Consider the following 16,003-nt stretch of genomic DNA (forward strand, 5'->3'; position numbering starts at 1 on the left):
ACTCAGACTTATTTGCATTTCATTGCCCATTCCAACCAATAATTACCCCTAAGGGCTTGTTTCCACTATTGCATTGAGAAATCGCTGCGGCAAAATTCGCATGCGGATGCAAATTTCGCATGTGTGTGCATGCGAATTTCGCATGGATGACTATGTATGCGAATTTAACCATGGCAATGCCGGTGTGCTTTCCATTGATTTCATGGGAATTCGCATGAAAATTTGCATACCAAAACAGCATGCGAATTTCCTATTAAATACATTAGCGGCGATTTGCATGCATTCCACTCGCAGGCGAATTCTGCGGCTCTTTTGTGCGTTTTTTCACCGCTGAAAAAAAACGCACCTCAACAACGTTACAGTGGAAACAGGCCCATCCACTTGCATTACATGTGTGAATCCGCATGCGTTGGACGCATGCAGATTCGCGATAGTGGAAACGAGCCCTAAAAGCCACAGCAGATCTTGGTGTGCTGACAAAGTCAAAGCTTGACCACTAAATTTGCTTTAGCAGCTATGGTCACATCACCAAATGGCAACATAGGGTTTTGTTGTTTTATAGCAACTTTATTGAAGAGTCAAAATGTTGGCATTACAAAGATGACTCCAAACTGCACAAGCAGTCTCTGTTGGTAAAAGAGCAGAGGCGTTTTCCATGATATAAAAGTCTTAGCGGGTTCCAATAGTCACTTGCCAGACTCTAATTAAGTTGTCTGTGTAGCCGGCGAAGAGTGTCTGTAGGGAAAGAAATAGAAACACCAGTCAGGATAGGACACACCAGGGAAACCTGTATGTTGCATATTCTAACATCACTTTAAAGAGAATCTGTACTCTAAAATTCTTACAATAAAAAGCATACCATTCTATTCATTATGTTCTCCTGGGCCCCTCTGTGCTGTTTCTGCCACTCCCTGCTGCGATCCTGGCTTGTAATTGCCAGTTTTAGGCAGTGTTTACAAACAAAAGACAAGGCTTCTAACCAGCTTGTGATAGGCTGAGAGGAGCTGACTTGCACAGAGCCTGCAGGGGGCGTGGAGAGGGTGTGTATAGCTTCTATCCTATCACAAGCAGAGCAGCACATTCCTGCCTGAGCCCGACAAAGCCGTCAGAGGAAAGAAGATTAGATTATATAACAGAGATAATACAGCCACTGTGCAACTAGGAAAGACCGCAGTAAGACAGACCACATTAGAACAGGTATAGGAACTTATAGGATAGAAGAAATAAGGCTGAAAATTTTATTACAGAGTCTCTTTAAAGGGAACCTTAACAGAGGGGATATGGATGTTTCCTTTTAAACAATACCAGTTGCCGGGCAGTCCTACTATCTCTGGCTGCCGTACTGGTTGCATCACACACCTGAAACAAGCATGCAGCTAATCCAGTCTGATTTCAGTCAGAGCACCTGACCTGCATGCTTGTTGAGGGGCTGTGGCTAAAAATATTAGACAGGATCAGCAGGAGAGTCAGGCAACTGGTATTTTAAAAGGAAAAATCCATATCCTTCTCAGTTTAGGTTCCCTTTAAACTGATCAACAAAACAATAGTGTTTGTTTCAGTCCTCAAGTCTGGCGATTATGGATGGTCAATGAGCTACTTTACCGGTAAAGTAAAGCACCACAGAGGCCAGACACCATTCCACACCACTCCACGTACGTACGTACGTACATACATACATACATACATACATACACACATATATATATATATACAGTGGGTTGCAAAAGTATTCGGCCCCCTTGAAGTTTTCCACATTTTGTCATATTACTGCCACAAACATGAATCAATTTTATTGGAATTCCACATGAAAGACCAACACAAAGTGGTGTACACATGAGAAGTAAAACGAAAATCATACATGATTCCAAACATTTTTTATAAATAAATAACTGCAAAGTGGGGTGTGCATAATTATTCGGCCGTTTGATCTGAGTGCAGTCAGTTGCCTATAGACGTTGCCTGATGAGTGCCAATGACTAAATAGAGTGCACCTGTGTGTAATCTAATGTCAGTACAAATACAGCTGCTCTGTGAGGGCCTCAGAGGTTGTCTAAGAGAACATTGGGAGCAACAACACCGTGAAGTCCAAAGAACACACCAGACAGGTCAGGGATTATTGAGAAATTTAAAGCAGGCTTAGGCTACAAAAAGATTTCCAAAGCCTTGAACATCCCACGGAGCACTGTTCAAGCAATCATTCAGAAATGGAAGGAGTATGGCACAACTGTAAACCTACCAAGACAAGGCCATCAACCTAAAACTCACAGGCCGAACAAGGAGAGCGTTAATCAGAAATGCAGTCAAGAGGCCCATGGTGACTCTGGACGAGCTGCAAAGATCTACAGCTCAGGTGGGAGACTCTGTCCATAGGACAACTATTAGTCATGCACTGTACAAAGTTGGCCTTTATGGAAGCGTGGCAAGAAGAAAGGCATTGTTAACAGAAAGCATAAGAAGTCCTGTTTGCCAGAAGCCATGTGGGGGACACAGCAACCATGTGGAAGAAGGTGCTCTGGTCAGATGAGACCAAAATGGAACTTTATGGCCAAAATGCAAAACGCTATGTGTGGCGGAAAACTAACACTGCACATCACTCTGAACACACCATCCCCACTGTCAAATATGGTGGTGGCAGCATCATGCTCAGGCGGTGCATCTCTTCAGCAGGGACAGGGAAGCTGGTCAGAGTTGATAGGAAGATGGATGGAGCCAAACACAGGGCAAACTTGGAAGAAAACCTCTTGGAGACTGCAAAAGACTTGAGACTGGGGCGGAGGTTCACCTTCCAGCAGGACAATGACCCTAAACATAAAGCCAGGGCAACAATGGAATGGTTTAAAACAAAACATATCTATGTGTTAGAATGGCCCAGTCAAAGTCCATATCTGAATCGTGAATCTCTGGCAAGATCTGAAAACTGCTGTTCACAAACGCTGTCCATCTAATCTGACTGACCTGGAGCTGTTTTGCAAAGAAGAATAGGCAAGGATTTCAGTCTCTAGATGTGCAAAGCTGGTAGAGACATACCCTAAAAGACTAGCACCTGTAATTGCAGCAAAAGGTGGTTCTACAAAGTATTGACTAATTACGCACACCCCACTTTGCAGTTATTTATTTGTAAAAAAATGTTTGGAATGATGTATGATTTTTGATCCACCTCTCACATGTACACCACTTTGTATTGGTCTTTCACGTGGAATTCCAATAAAATTGATGCATGTTCGTGGCAGTAATGTGACAAAATGTGGAAAACTTCAAGGGGGCCGAATATATATATATATATATATATATATATATATATATATATATATATACATACATACATACATACATACATACATACATACATACATACATACATACACACACATAGACCTCCTTAGCGGTAATCCAGAGTCAGATCCATGGAAGGTGTGTAAATGTGCAGGGCTGCCACAGATCTATCTAGTGGAGTGATGCTTAGGGTCTGAAAGCTTGTGAAAAAAAATTGCACAGCTTTTGGGGAAAAAAAACAAAACTGGACACTTGCTTTTACAGTACTTACAAAATTTCAAATTGAGCCCTGATCAACGACATTGCACTTGTGCCATTTACTCCTTTCAAATGCTAAAGTAAGCCAGAAAAAAAAATGCTGCATACTCCCCTACGGATAGGGAAGGCTCTGAATTCCATAGAGCAGGGGTGCCCACACTTTTTCGGCTCGCGAGCTACTTTACAATTTGCCGAGGCCAGGAGATCTACCAATGTCTCAAATGCTGAGCAACCCCCCCTCCCCCTGCGTAGGTTAGCTGGGTATATGTGCCTGCAGCGTAGGTTAGCCAGGAATGTGTCAGCATAGGTTAGCCAGGTATATGTGCCTGCAGCGTAGGTTAGCCAGGAATGTGTCAGCATAGGTTAGCCAGGTATACGTGCCTGCAGCGTAGGTTAGCCAGGAATGTGTCAGTATAGGTTAGCCAGGTATATATGCCTGCATTAGCCAGGTATATGTGCCTGCAGCGTAGGATAGCCAGGTATATGTGCCTGCAGCGTAGGTTAGCCAGGTATGTGTCTACCTCAATCCGGCGGCTGAGGGTCCTGGACTCCTGGAACGCTCTGGCAGGCAGGCCGCTGGCCAATAAGGATGCAGGGGAGGAGAGGTGGCGAAGAGAGGGGCGGCGCGGCCGCTACGTCATGGCTGGGAGCAGCGGCGGGTACGTTACAAACATGTACGTCGCCGCCGCCCCGAGCCATGACAACGCGGCCACCTCTCTCCTCCCTCTCTCCTCGCCGCCTCTCCTCCCCTGCAGGGCTGTGTCGTGGAGTCGGAGTCGTGTAGTCGGGCAATTTTGGGTGCCTGGAGTCGGAGTCGGGAAAAAATGCACCGACTCCGACTCCTAATGAATTTGTAACTGTAATTAAAATAGAAAATATGATAAAATGTTCTATTTCTCAGATAATAGTCATTAAAAATAATGTATATATACAGTATATATACAGTAATAGCTGTGCTTAGTCCACAAAAATGAAATAAACCAATCAAAATGAGTTACTTGTGCTGCTTCAATAAAGCAGTCCCCGTATTTTTAAGGTCAGATATACATATCTGATTGTGACTGTATATATGATGTGTACACAGGAATCTCTTATATATACTAAATAACATCTATGCTGTAAGAATAAAGCCTGATGTGTAGCTATGTCACTAATAGAGATGGTCAACGAGATGGAAATAATTCTGCATTGATGCTGATTTATGCAAATGTATGCACTCCCTTTGCTGATGAAATAAAATAATTTGATATGTTATTAAAATTTGGTTTGGTGATTACAAATTAAAGGGTAATTGAGACGGATGAAAAGTAAAGTTTTATACATACCTGGGGCTTCCTCCAGCCCCCTTCAGGCTAATCAGTCCCTCGCTGTCCACCTCCACCACCTGGATCTTCTGCTATGAGTCCTGGTAATTCAGCCAGTCAGCGCTGTCCGGCCGCATGCCGCTCCCACAGCCAGGAACATTCTGCACCTGCGCAATAGTGCTGCACAGGTGTAGTATGCTCCTGGCGGCGGAGTGTGTGCATGCGCACTACACTTGACTGGCTCAAGTACCTGGACTCATAGCAGAAGATCCAGGTGGTGGAGGAGGACAACAACGAGGGACTGATTATCCTGAAGGCGGCTGGAGGAAGCCCCAGGTATGTATAAAACTTTAATTTCATCTGTCTCAGGTTTACTTTGTTACACAGTAGTACTATACTCTACATATGCACTCCCCACAGAGCTGCAGGGAATCCACTGAGAATGCTGTGCACATTGAACACAGAGGTGTTGTCTGTTTACAATCTCCTCACATTCTTACATGCACCCACACTTGATAGATGTTCTTTGTTCTGGTTGTACCTTTTACAAGTACTCTTACCAAGGACTAGTTTTAGTCTAAAGGGAATAAATATAGTAGTCTACATATCCTTCTCACTTCAGTTGTCTTGTAAAATTCCTAAGCGTTGGCAGTTAAGAGACGAATTTCATATTACATACTTTTAAAAAACAAAATTGTAATATGCAAATTAGAGGAGTCGGAGTCGTGGAGTCGGAGTCGGTGGAATCCTAAACTGAGGAGTCGGAGTCGGTGGATTTTTAGGCCGACTCCACAGCCCTGCATCCTTATTGGCCAGCGGCCGGCAGCTAAACATGATGAGCTGCTGGCCGAAACATTTAACAAGACGCGGCCGAGAGGCCGCGATCTATCTAGAAGGCGGTCGCAATCTGCCAGAAGATCGTAATTGACCTATTGGGCAGCCCTGCCATAGAGCTTTACCGGATCCCTCTTTCCATATTCTCTGTCCACTGCTAGGATCGCTGTTAACAGCGCATGAGATTTGGCACAGCCATAGGCCATAATAGGAATTACGGATAAAGCGGCGCTCAGTGAGTAATTTGGGCACCGTCAAAAGACTGAGCACAAATTACTATAAAAACACAAATTCGTCCACCAGCAATAGTTGGAAGCACAATTATAGAATTCCTCCACTATACATGACAGCATGGAGGGGGATTACTACTTAGCGCTGCCGGGACTTGTGCAGGAGCAGGGTGAGCAGTTTATCAGCTTTACCCTGTGCCCAAATCTCCTGGCAGCTGAACTATATGTATGCCAGATTGCGCAAAGGTGGATCAGTGCATCACCAGGCCGCCTCCGAATGGCCACCAATCAGAAGTGCGCCGAGCCCCCCCCCAAGAAACTACAAACGCACCTTGAAACCAAACAGAAGCTCTGCATAAACATCAATAAGCAATGCTATTAAATGGGAGCAGCTGACCAAAGTTACTTACATTTGTACATGGCGAGGAAAGGAACAGCGCTACCTAACCTTCCTGGCGGTAAGTTCGGGGTAAGCCGCGCAGGAGGTTTTCTCCGGCCCTGCTCGGCCGATTTTCTTAATTTTTTTTGCTGGACGCAGCTAGCACTTTGCCAGCACACTGATCGCCGCCGCCCCGCGCCCGATCGCAGCTATCCGTTGCGGCGCGTGGCCCCCCCCCCCCCCCCCCCCGACCCCGTGCGCTGCCTGGCCAATCAGTGCCAGGCAGCGCCGAGGGGTGGATCGGGACTCCCAATGACGTCACGACGTCCAGGATCCCCCCGCCCTCCTTTGAACGGGATTTCCTGATCGAAGCGGGCGGGGGGATGCCGCTGAGCAGCGGCTATCATGTAGCGAGCCCTGGGCTCGCTACATGATTTAAAAAAAAAAAAAAACTGCCGCGCTGCCTCCTGGCGGAATTTTTCATACCGCCAGGAGGGTTAAAAACAGATTGCATCCTTATGACTACCTGCTTGAGAGTGCAAGCCTCACTAGTGGGATAAAATACACACACAGCATTCAAATAAAATGCACCTGTCTACCATTGGAGGATGTTGGTTTCTGTAATAGCTTGCATGCAACTTATTAAGTACTGCTTCTTCAGTTGGAAATGGGCTACCTGTTGTCAGTGTCCCTCTGGAAATAGCATCTGCACTTTAACACTCAGGGAGTACAAGCTAGCGATGACTCAATTTCGCAATAACAAAATTTGTTTTGAAAACTGAATTTATAGTAAAGTACATACTCCAAAAAATATATAGCAAACCACATTTTTAGTTACTGCATTTGCCATGATTGTAACCCTTTTAAGAGCTACAACAAGTCATGATGGCATAGGATACAGACTGAAAGCAATTAAACTGGTGGTTCATCATGGACCCTGAAAGCTTCTAACAGCTCTACTGTAACTCACAAATATATAATGAACTGAGTGACATTAATACAGTGTATTTACCTGTCCAGTGGCGTCCCTACCATAGGGCGGCAGGGGGCGCCCCGCACCAGGTGTCAGGCGCCCCAGGGGGTGTCATCAAGGCCTCCCACAGAGGCCTGTGCAGGACAGGAGGCGGGGAAGCAGCACGGAAAGGAGGGGTGGCAGGGAAAGCGGCGGGGAGGGGGGCCGGACCCCCCACCTCCCTCACCTGGGTCCCCTCTTTCTGGCGCTTCCCCCTCCTAATTAGTAGCAGCGGGCACGGGCAGCAGCGGGCAAGAGGACTTACTCACCTCCTTCCTGCGTTCCAGGCGATGGCAAATAGCGTCATCGTCACGTGACGCTGGTCTCCGCCTTCTCCACCGCTCACTGTGCTTCCTGATTGGCGGAAGCACAGTGAGTGACAGAGAAGTCGGAGACCAGCGTCGCGTGAGGATGACGCTATGCGCCGCCGCTATCGCCAGGAGCAGGTGAGTGAGTCTTCTTCGCCGCTCCTGCCCGCTGCTGCTAATTAGGAGGGGGAAGCGCCAGAAGGAGGGGAACCCAGGTGAGGGAGGTGGGGGGTCCTGCCCCCCTCCCCGCCACCCCTCCTTCCAGGCTTTCCTCACACTGGGGGCAACTAAACTAGCTATACTGGGGGCAACTATACTAGCTATACTGGGGGCAATTATACTAGCTATTCTGGGGGCAATTATACTAGCTATTCTGGGGGCAACTAAACTAGCTATACTGGGGGCAGCTATACTAGCTATACTGGGGGGAGGGGGGCAGCTATTCTGGGGGCAGCTATACTAGCTATACTGGGGGCAGCTATACTGGGGGGCAGCTATACTAGCTATACTGGGGGCAACTAAACTAGCTATACTGGGGGCAGCTATACTAGCTATACTGGGGACAGCTATACTAGCTATACTGGGGGCAGCTATACTAGCTATACTGGGGGCAGCTATACTAGCTATACTGGGGGCAGCTATACTAGCTATACTGGGGGCAGCTATACTGGGGGCAGCTATACTAGCTATACTGGGGGGCAGCTATACAGGGGGCCGCTATACTGGGGGCAGCTATACTAGCTATACTGGGGGGCAGCTATACTAGCTATACTGGGGGGCAGCTATACTGGGGGCAGCTATACTAGCTATACTGGGGGCAGCTATACTAGCTATACTGGGGGTAGCTATACTGGAGGCAGCTATACTGGGGGCAGCTATACTAGCTATACTGGGGGCAGGTATACTGGGGGCAGCTATACTAGCTATAGTGGGGGGCAGCTATACTGGCTATACTGGGGGCAGCTAAACTAGCTATACTGGGGGCAACTAAACTAGCTATACTTGGGGCAGCTATACTAGCTATACTGGGGGCAGCTATACTGGGGGCAACTATACTAGCTATACTGGGGGCAACTATACTAGCTATACTGGGGGCAACTATACTGGGGGCAGCTATACTAGCTATACTGGGGGGCAGCTATACTGGGGGCAGCTATACTAGCTATACTGGGGGCAGCTATACTAGCTATACTGGGGGCAACTATACTAGCTATACTGGGGGCAACTATACTAGCTATACTGGGGGCAGCTATACTAGCTATATTGGGGGCAGCTATACTGGAGGCAGCTATACTAGCTATACTGGGGGCAGCTATACTAGCTATACTGGGGGCAGCTATACTAGCTATACTGGGGGCAGCTATACTAGCTATACTGGGGGCAGCTATACTAGCTATACTGGGGGCAGCTATACTAGCTATACTGGGGGCAACTAAACTAGCTATACTGGGGGCAGCTATACTAGCTATACTGGGGGCAGCTATACTAGCTATACTGGGGGCAGCTATACTAGCTATACTGGGGGCAGCTATACTAGCTATACTGGGGGCAGCTATACTAGCTATACTGGGGGCAGCTATACTAGCTATACTGGGGGCAACTAAACTAGCTATACTGGGGGCAGCTATACTAGCTATACTGGGGGCACCTATACTAGCTATACTGGGGGCAACTAAACTAGCTATACTGGGGGCAGCTATACTGGGGGCAGCTATACTAGCTATACTGGGGGCAGCTATACTAGCTATACTGGGGGCAGCTATACTAGCTATACTGGGGGCAGCTAAACTAGCTATACTTGGGGCAGCTATACTAGCTATACTGGGGGCAACTAAACTAGCTATACTTGGGGCAGCTATACTAGCTATACTGGGGGCAACTATACTAGCTATACTGGGGGCAGCTATATTAGCTATACTGGGGGCAGCTATACTAGCTATACTGGGGGCAGCTATACTAGCTATACTGGGGGCAAATATACTAGCTACACTGGGGGCAAATATACTAGCTACACTGGGGGCAAATATACTAGCTATACTAGGGGCAACTAAACTAGCTATACTGGGGGCAACTATACTAGCTCCACTGGGGGCAGCTATACTGGGGGCAACTAAACTAGCTATACTGGGGGCAACTATACTAGCTCCACTGGGGGCAGCTATACTGGGGGCAACTAAACTAGCTATACTGGGGGCAACTATACTAGCTCCACTGGGGGCAGCAATACTGGGGGCAACTATACTAGCTAATACTTTAAAATACAGTTAGCTCCGCCCTCATATGGTCATGACCACGCCCATTTGCTGCTGGTTGTGGCCACGCCCATTTTTAGGGGGGGGGTCTTTTAATACCCAGCACCGGGTGCCAAATGCCCTAGGTACGCCACTGTACCTGTCCATCCGCTGACCATGCCAGAGAGGTGCACTGTGGTGGTTCAGCCTTGCTGCTTGTACTGATCACTTCCTGCTTCAGCTCATCTACAATAATCTTGCCTTCCAGATCCTGTGATGGGGAAAAAAAACATGCAGGTCAGCAATACAGAAAGTCCTACAGTAGCAATGTATGTCAGGACTGTCACTGCTCAGAAACAGCCTCTGATTTCAGCAAGGAGCTTCAGATGGCATAGTAGAATACATCATAGCAGGAAGACTAACCCTCAGTAGTACCCCTGGAGTTACAGTGTACACAGCTTACATTTAAACATAAAATCTTAAAAACAAACAAACACTTTTGCAGCTCCAATTGGAGAAGAATCAGGTTAAAGCAGATATGAACTCTTGCATAGAACAAAAAGAAAAACCGAGAAGTTTACCCTGTGTGTATTTAGAGAGTTTAGCTAGTCTAATTTCCCCTCATCTGTGACCAATCGCCACTGTAATTTGATCTCTTGGCTGTGTCAGGTCAGGAATCTCTGCTGTCACAGCAGCCAATCTGTAAACCCAGGATGTTAACCCTATATCCGCTTCCATGAAAGCGGGAAGTAAACACTGCAGCTTTATTGCAGGATTTTTATCAGCTGTAACAAAAAAAGATTTTCTTTAACCACTTTCGGACCAGCGGTCTCCGGGCACCTAAGGACCAGAGACCGCTGGTCCAATCCCTACGGATTCCCAACGAATCGCCGCACCTTACCGCCCCAACCGCCGTCATCGCCGCTACCCCCAGGATACAGACTCTTCCGTCTCTATGACGGAAGAGTCATGTGAGCGGGTCAGGAGCCGCTCTCATTTGCTCCTGACCCTGTTTTCCCATGTAAGCCAATGGGAGCTGCTTACATGAAAGACAGGGCCAGGAGCCAATGAAAACGGCTCCTGCCCGGCTCACAGTGCTCTGCCGTCATAGCGGCGGTAGAGCATGCGAATTTCGGCGGGTTGAACACGACTGGAACGGCGGGGGCGTGCGGTCAATGGGACGTAGAAGATACGTCCGGTCAGGACCGCAGCGCCCCCTGCCCGCCGTAGATTTGTACTGCGTCGGGCCAGAATCGGTTAAAGGTTATTATGCTGTTGTGCATCTTTTACAGCAGAGAGGAAGTTCTAAATTCAGGTCCACCAACATTTCAGAGAAATTCTGCTTTGTTGAAGGCAACACAATCCACCAAATTTAGCTCTATTATAGAGATAAACAAAACACAAGCACTTGTACATAATGCTAACATCTTCTGTAGCTTTTCTTTTTAACAAAGTGCACAACCTTACTTAAAGGAGTCATCAGGAAGTATTAAAGAAAATAAGTGCTAATTACCGGGGGCTTCCTCCAGCCCCAAGCTCCCAGCACGTCCCTTGCCGCAGCTCTCCCTTCAGCCGTTCGCCGCAGCTCCGTCCCGATCCTCGGCGATGACGTTAGGGCGACCTCCAGGTCGGCCTGTACTGCGCCTGTGCTGTCAATCACTGCCACGTGGGCCGGAGCGGAGCGCGCAGGTGCAGTTCTGCGCCTGCGCAGTCCGCTCCGGCACACGTGGCGGTGGACAGCGCCGCTCGCGCAGGCGCAGTACAGGCCGACCTGGAGGTCACCCTGACGTCATCGTTGGGGACCGGGACGGAGCTGCGGCGAACGGCTGAACGGAGAGCTGCGGCGAGGGACGTGCTGGGAGCTTGGGGCTGGAGGAAGCCCCCGGTAATTAGCACTTATTTTCTTTAATACTGCCTGATGACTCCTTTAACTACTTTGGCGTCCTGGACGTACTAGCTACACCCAGGAGGCCATGTGCGCTCCCGCGCGCGTGCACGCGAACTCCCTGCCGCTAGCCAGGCAATCAGTGAATCGGGCTATGGTGCCCGATCACTGATTGCTCTCCCCCCGAGAAAAACCGTCAGCTTCGCACGGAAGCTGCGGTTTTTCTGTTCCTATTTCCCCCGACGTCACTCTAAGCGTCCGTGTTATGCTTAGAGTGACGTCATTGTAAACAAACTCATGGCTGCCATCTTGTGGCCAAAAAGCTAACTGCATGAAAATGCAAAACATTTTTTAAAAATAGACCTATATGTACAAAAAAAAAATTGATTTGCATCCCACCCTCCCAAAAATACCCACATAAAATGTTTAATAATAAAAAAAAATAAAAACATTACAATTAAAAAAAATAAAAACACAAATATTTTACTTAAGGGTCTAAACTTTTTAAATATCTATGTAAACATGAAATATTTCTATTTTTTTTTTAATTATAAGCTTGTAAATAGTGATGGATGCAAAACGGAAAAAATGCACTTTTATTTCCAAGTAAAATATTGTCGCCATACATTGTGATAGGGACATAATTTAAATGGTGTAATTACCGGGAGAAATGGGCACATACAATACGTGAGTTTTAATTGTGGAGGCATGTATTATTTGAAAACTATAATGGCCAAAAACTGAGAAATAATGATTTTTTTCCGTTTTTTCCTTATTCTTCCTGTTAAAATGCATTTACAGTAAAGTGGCTCTTAGCAAAATGTACCCCCCAAAGAAAGCCTAATTGGTGGCGGAAAAAACGAGACTTAGATCAGTTCATTGTGATAAGTAGTGATAAAGTTATAGGCTTAAGAATGGGAGGTGAACATTGCTCGGAGCATAAAGAGAAAACGACTGAAGGCTGAAGTGGTTAAGCTTATACAAAACAGCCACTCCATTATGCTAAGAAGCTGGCAAACAGGGTTGTGATTGTGCTGCCTTGCTCTGTTCATACAATTTTACTGTTGCCATGGTAATACAAAAGTGCTGATTTAGGCACATTATAGCTGGCTGCAAGTAAAACATTTACCATAAGGATGGTTTTCATTAAAACCAAATTGCTTCAGTTGTGCAAAGGTTACACAAGACTTTCAAGAGAGCTAAAAAGTTGCAAGTGATGTAATCATTCATCTGTACACATACCCAGATGTTGATGCTGGGGCCTGTGGCGGCACACAGCCAATAGCGGTTGGGGCTGAAACAAAGGGCATTGATGACATCTCCGCTGTCCAGAGTGTACAGGCGCTTCCCCTCATTCAGATCCCTAAGCATAGCTTGTCCATCATGGAAATGCAAATATAGTTATCAGACAAGGGTAAGGTTATAATTACATTCTCCTACACACAAATAATGAATCCCACTAAATCGAAGTGTAACGTTTCTCACACCCCATCCACAGCTCATGGGCTGAAAGGCTTGGTTAGCCTGAAGGAGATTTTAACCAGAGATGCCACCTTCTTGGCACAATGGCATCCTGGCACCTCATCCCGAAGTAGTGACAGATCTTAGTCATTACTAAATGTTAAGGGCCAGTTCACACTAGAGCATATGTAAAAACAGGCACGGTAAGTTCCATCAGTTTTGCATCCACTGCAGCTATCTTCACCTCTCCGCTCGTGTCCACACTGCTATTCATGTGTTCTGCTGCTTAGTCCAGAGGCTGGTAGGGGCAGGTGGGACACAATAGACCAATTCTGCCTAGCAACAGGAAGAAATTTCATTGGACCACCATGAACCAATGAGAATTCTCCCAGTTGCTGAGGATTCCCATTGGTCTTTTGCAGCCCAGTGGAGATCTCATGCTTCTGCCAGCCACTGGGCTGTGTACAGGTACCACGTGGCGGGACAAGTATTATGTCACAGCAGCATTCAAAACTGGTGAAGCGGATGCAGTGACTAGCCTAGTCCGGTCCAGGAGAGTGTACAAAGTTCCGACTCTGCTTTCCCGCTTAGTGCAACGTGGATCAGTTTGTTATTTTTACCAAGTACAGACGGATCCTATTTTTAACATTTGGATTTGCTTCCCGCACTAAGCGGTGATTAAAAAATAAATAAATAAATCTTGAACGGGTGCGTTTCAAAAAGTATGAACCAGGTCCTAAACCAGTTGATAATAGTTGCCATGTCACGCTATCCTGACAAAGACCAGCACATGACTCCTTTGATAAATAAGATGTTTAAACGGCAGGTGAAAGTAACTACTGAAAATAGCTTTTTACTATCTCCTTTATTTAAAAAAAAAATGGGCAAAGCACGGACTAAATTAACAAAAATTAAAGAAAAAAAATGGTCTCCCAGAATGCTCTGGGAGAAAGAACGCCACATATCTAAACAGCCTAGGTTTAGACGTTGCTGTGAACGATATGGCTACATGCCAATATAGTATAGCAATATTTAGACAGCATTTCTGATGCTGAAGCCAGGATAAAAAAAAAAAAGTTATGAATAATGGATTTTCTACAGTGTCACTAGAGTGCCTCTTTAAAAACATGAGATAAACTTTCAACATTACAAACCAGTTATTACGGCCTTCACTAGGGTGGCAGTCTACAACAAGGCCTTCCTTACTTGATATGATCTTGCATTTAAAGAGGAACTCCAGTGAAAACAGTATAATAAAAGTGCTTCCTTTTTACAATAATTGTAATTGTCATTTGATTTAGTCAGTGTTTGCTCATTGTAAAATCTTTTAAATCCCTAATTTACATTCTGACATTACACAGTGACATTTTTACTGCCGGTGTTCCAACATTTTAGCATACCCGACAGAATAGCATACAAATGCTACTGAGCATGTGCAAAGTCATGCAGGGCATATATTACCCCATAATACCCATCAGCAGCATTAACCTTTTCAACCCGAGTTAGCTGCCTGTGTGCTGATGTGCAATTTCCACTATCCAAGTGGACACAGAGTTAGAATAAAAAGTTGTCCGAGCGAAGCGAGGACCGAGCCTGCAGCCCAGCGAGCGAAGCGAGCGGGCAAGGGGACACTGATTCTACTAACAAGGGGTATATCACTTTAAATGTATGCTGTTTTGTCAATGTATGCTAGTTAGTTGGAACACCGGCAGGTGATGTAGCTGCTGCATGCTTTTTTGGCAGTTGAAAACAGCTGTAAACAGCTATTTCCCACAATGCAGCAAGGTTCAGACAGGAAACTGCCAAGAGTACGTACTTTTCTTGTTTCTTGTGGGAGGGGTTTCACCACAATATCAGCCATACAGCGCCCCCTGATGGTCTGTTTGTGAAAAGGAATGGATTTCTCATGTAAAAGGGGGTATCAGCTACTGATTGGGATACAGTTCAATTCTTGGTCGGAGTTTCTCTTTAAGCGTATTTATAGCAGACATAGACTACAGGCGCATCTCAGACAATAATTCAAGTCTATGCAGAACATTAGATTAATCCCAAGCATGGCTCAGAACTGCAGGCAAGAGTGCTGATGACTTAAGGGAACTCCAGCGAAAATGTTAAAAAAAAAAAAAAAAAAAGTGCTTCATTTTTACAAAAATCCTGTATAAATGATTTAGTCAGGTAAAGGAAAGATTTTTCAATGGCCAAACACTGATTTACATTCTGACATTTATCACATGGTGACATTTTTACTGCTGGCAGGTGATTTCAGTGGAAGGAGAGGCGGCTTGCTTTTTTGGCAGTTGGAAACAGCTGTTATTTCCCACAATGTAACAAGGCTCCCACAGTGTGATGTCAGGACCTTGGTCCTGACATCACACTGTGGGAGGGGTTTCACCACAATATCGCCCATACAGAGCACCCTGATCTGTTTTAGAAAAGGTATAGATTTCTTGTGGAAAAGGGGGTCTTCAGCTACTGATTGGGATGACGTTCAATTCTTGATTACAGTTTCACTTTAAAGCACACCAGAATTGAGAGGACTATGGTAGCTGACATTGAATTCCTTTTAAACAATGCTAATTGCCTACCTGTCCTGCTTCCCCCAAAACTTTTAGCCATAGACCCAGAACAAGCATGCAGATCAGGTGTTCTGATGCATGTCTGACCTGGTTAGCTGAATGCTTGTTTCAGGTGTCTTATCCAGTCCCTACTGAAAGCCAAGAGATCAGCATGGCTGCCAGGCAACTAGTAAGGAAATAAATATGGCAGCCATCATGCGATTCCCACTTCAGGTTCCCATTACCCAGTGGCGTAGCTACAAACCTCTGGGC

General features: G+C 46.1%; 1 protein-coding gene across 1 annotated transcript; it reads right to left on the minus strand.

The window, feature by feature from the left end:
• Window positions 1–546: 546 nt before the first annotated feature.
• LOC137537578 (small ribosomal subunit protein RACK1-like) lies at window positions 547–13,090 on the minus strand. The gene is made up of 3 exons (XM_068259449.1): window positions 12,957–13,090; window positions 9,990–10,100; window positions 547–735 (listed from the first exon to the last, which is right to left on the minus strand). The coding sequence occupies exons 1-3, from the start codon at window positions 13,083–13,085 to the stop codon at window positions 670–672; spliced, it is 306 nt and encodes a 101-aa protein (XP_068115550.1). The 5' UTR covers window positions 13,086–13,090; the 3' UTR covers window positions 547–669.
• Window positions 13,091–16,003: the final 2,913 nt, after the last annotated feature.

Source organism: Hyperolius riggenbachi, chromosome 11 (genome assembly GCF_040937935.1).
Source record: "Hyperolius riggenbachi isolate aHypRig1 chromosome 11, aHypRig1.pri, whole genome shotgun sequence".
In the NCBI taxonomy this organism is placed as follows: domain Eukaryota; kingdom Metazoa; phylum Chordata; class Amphibia; order Anura; family Hyperoliidae; genus Hyperolius; species Hyperolius riggenbachi.

Bases quoted from the DNA above. Each gene is read 5' to 3' on its own strand.
- LOC137537578 (XM_068259449.1), bottom strand. From the start codon at position 13,085: ATGCTTAGGGATCTGAATGAGGGGAAGCGCCTGTACACTCTGGACAGC. The intron at 10,101-12,956 runs GTATGTGTACAG...TCCCCATCACAG, and splicing joins GCCCCAGCATCAACATCTGG to GATCTGGAAGGCAAGATTAT. The intron at 736-9,989 runs GTACAGTGGCGT...CTTTCCCTACAG, and splicing joins CATGGTCAGCGGATGGACAG to ACACTCTTCGCCGGCTACAC.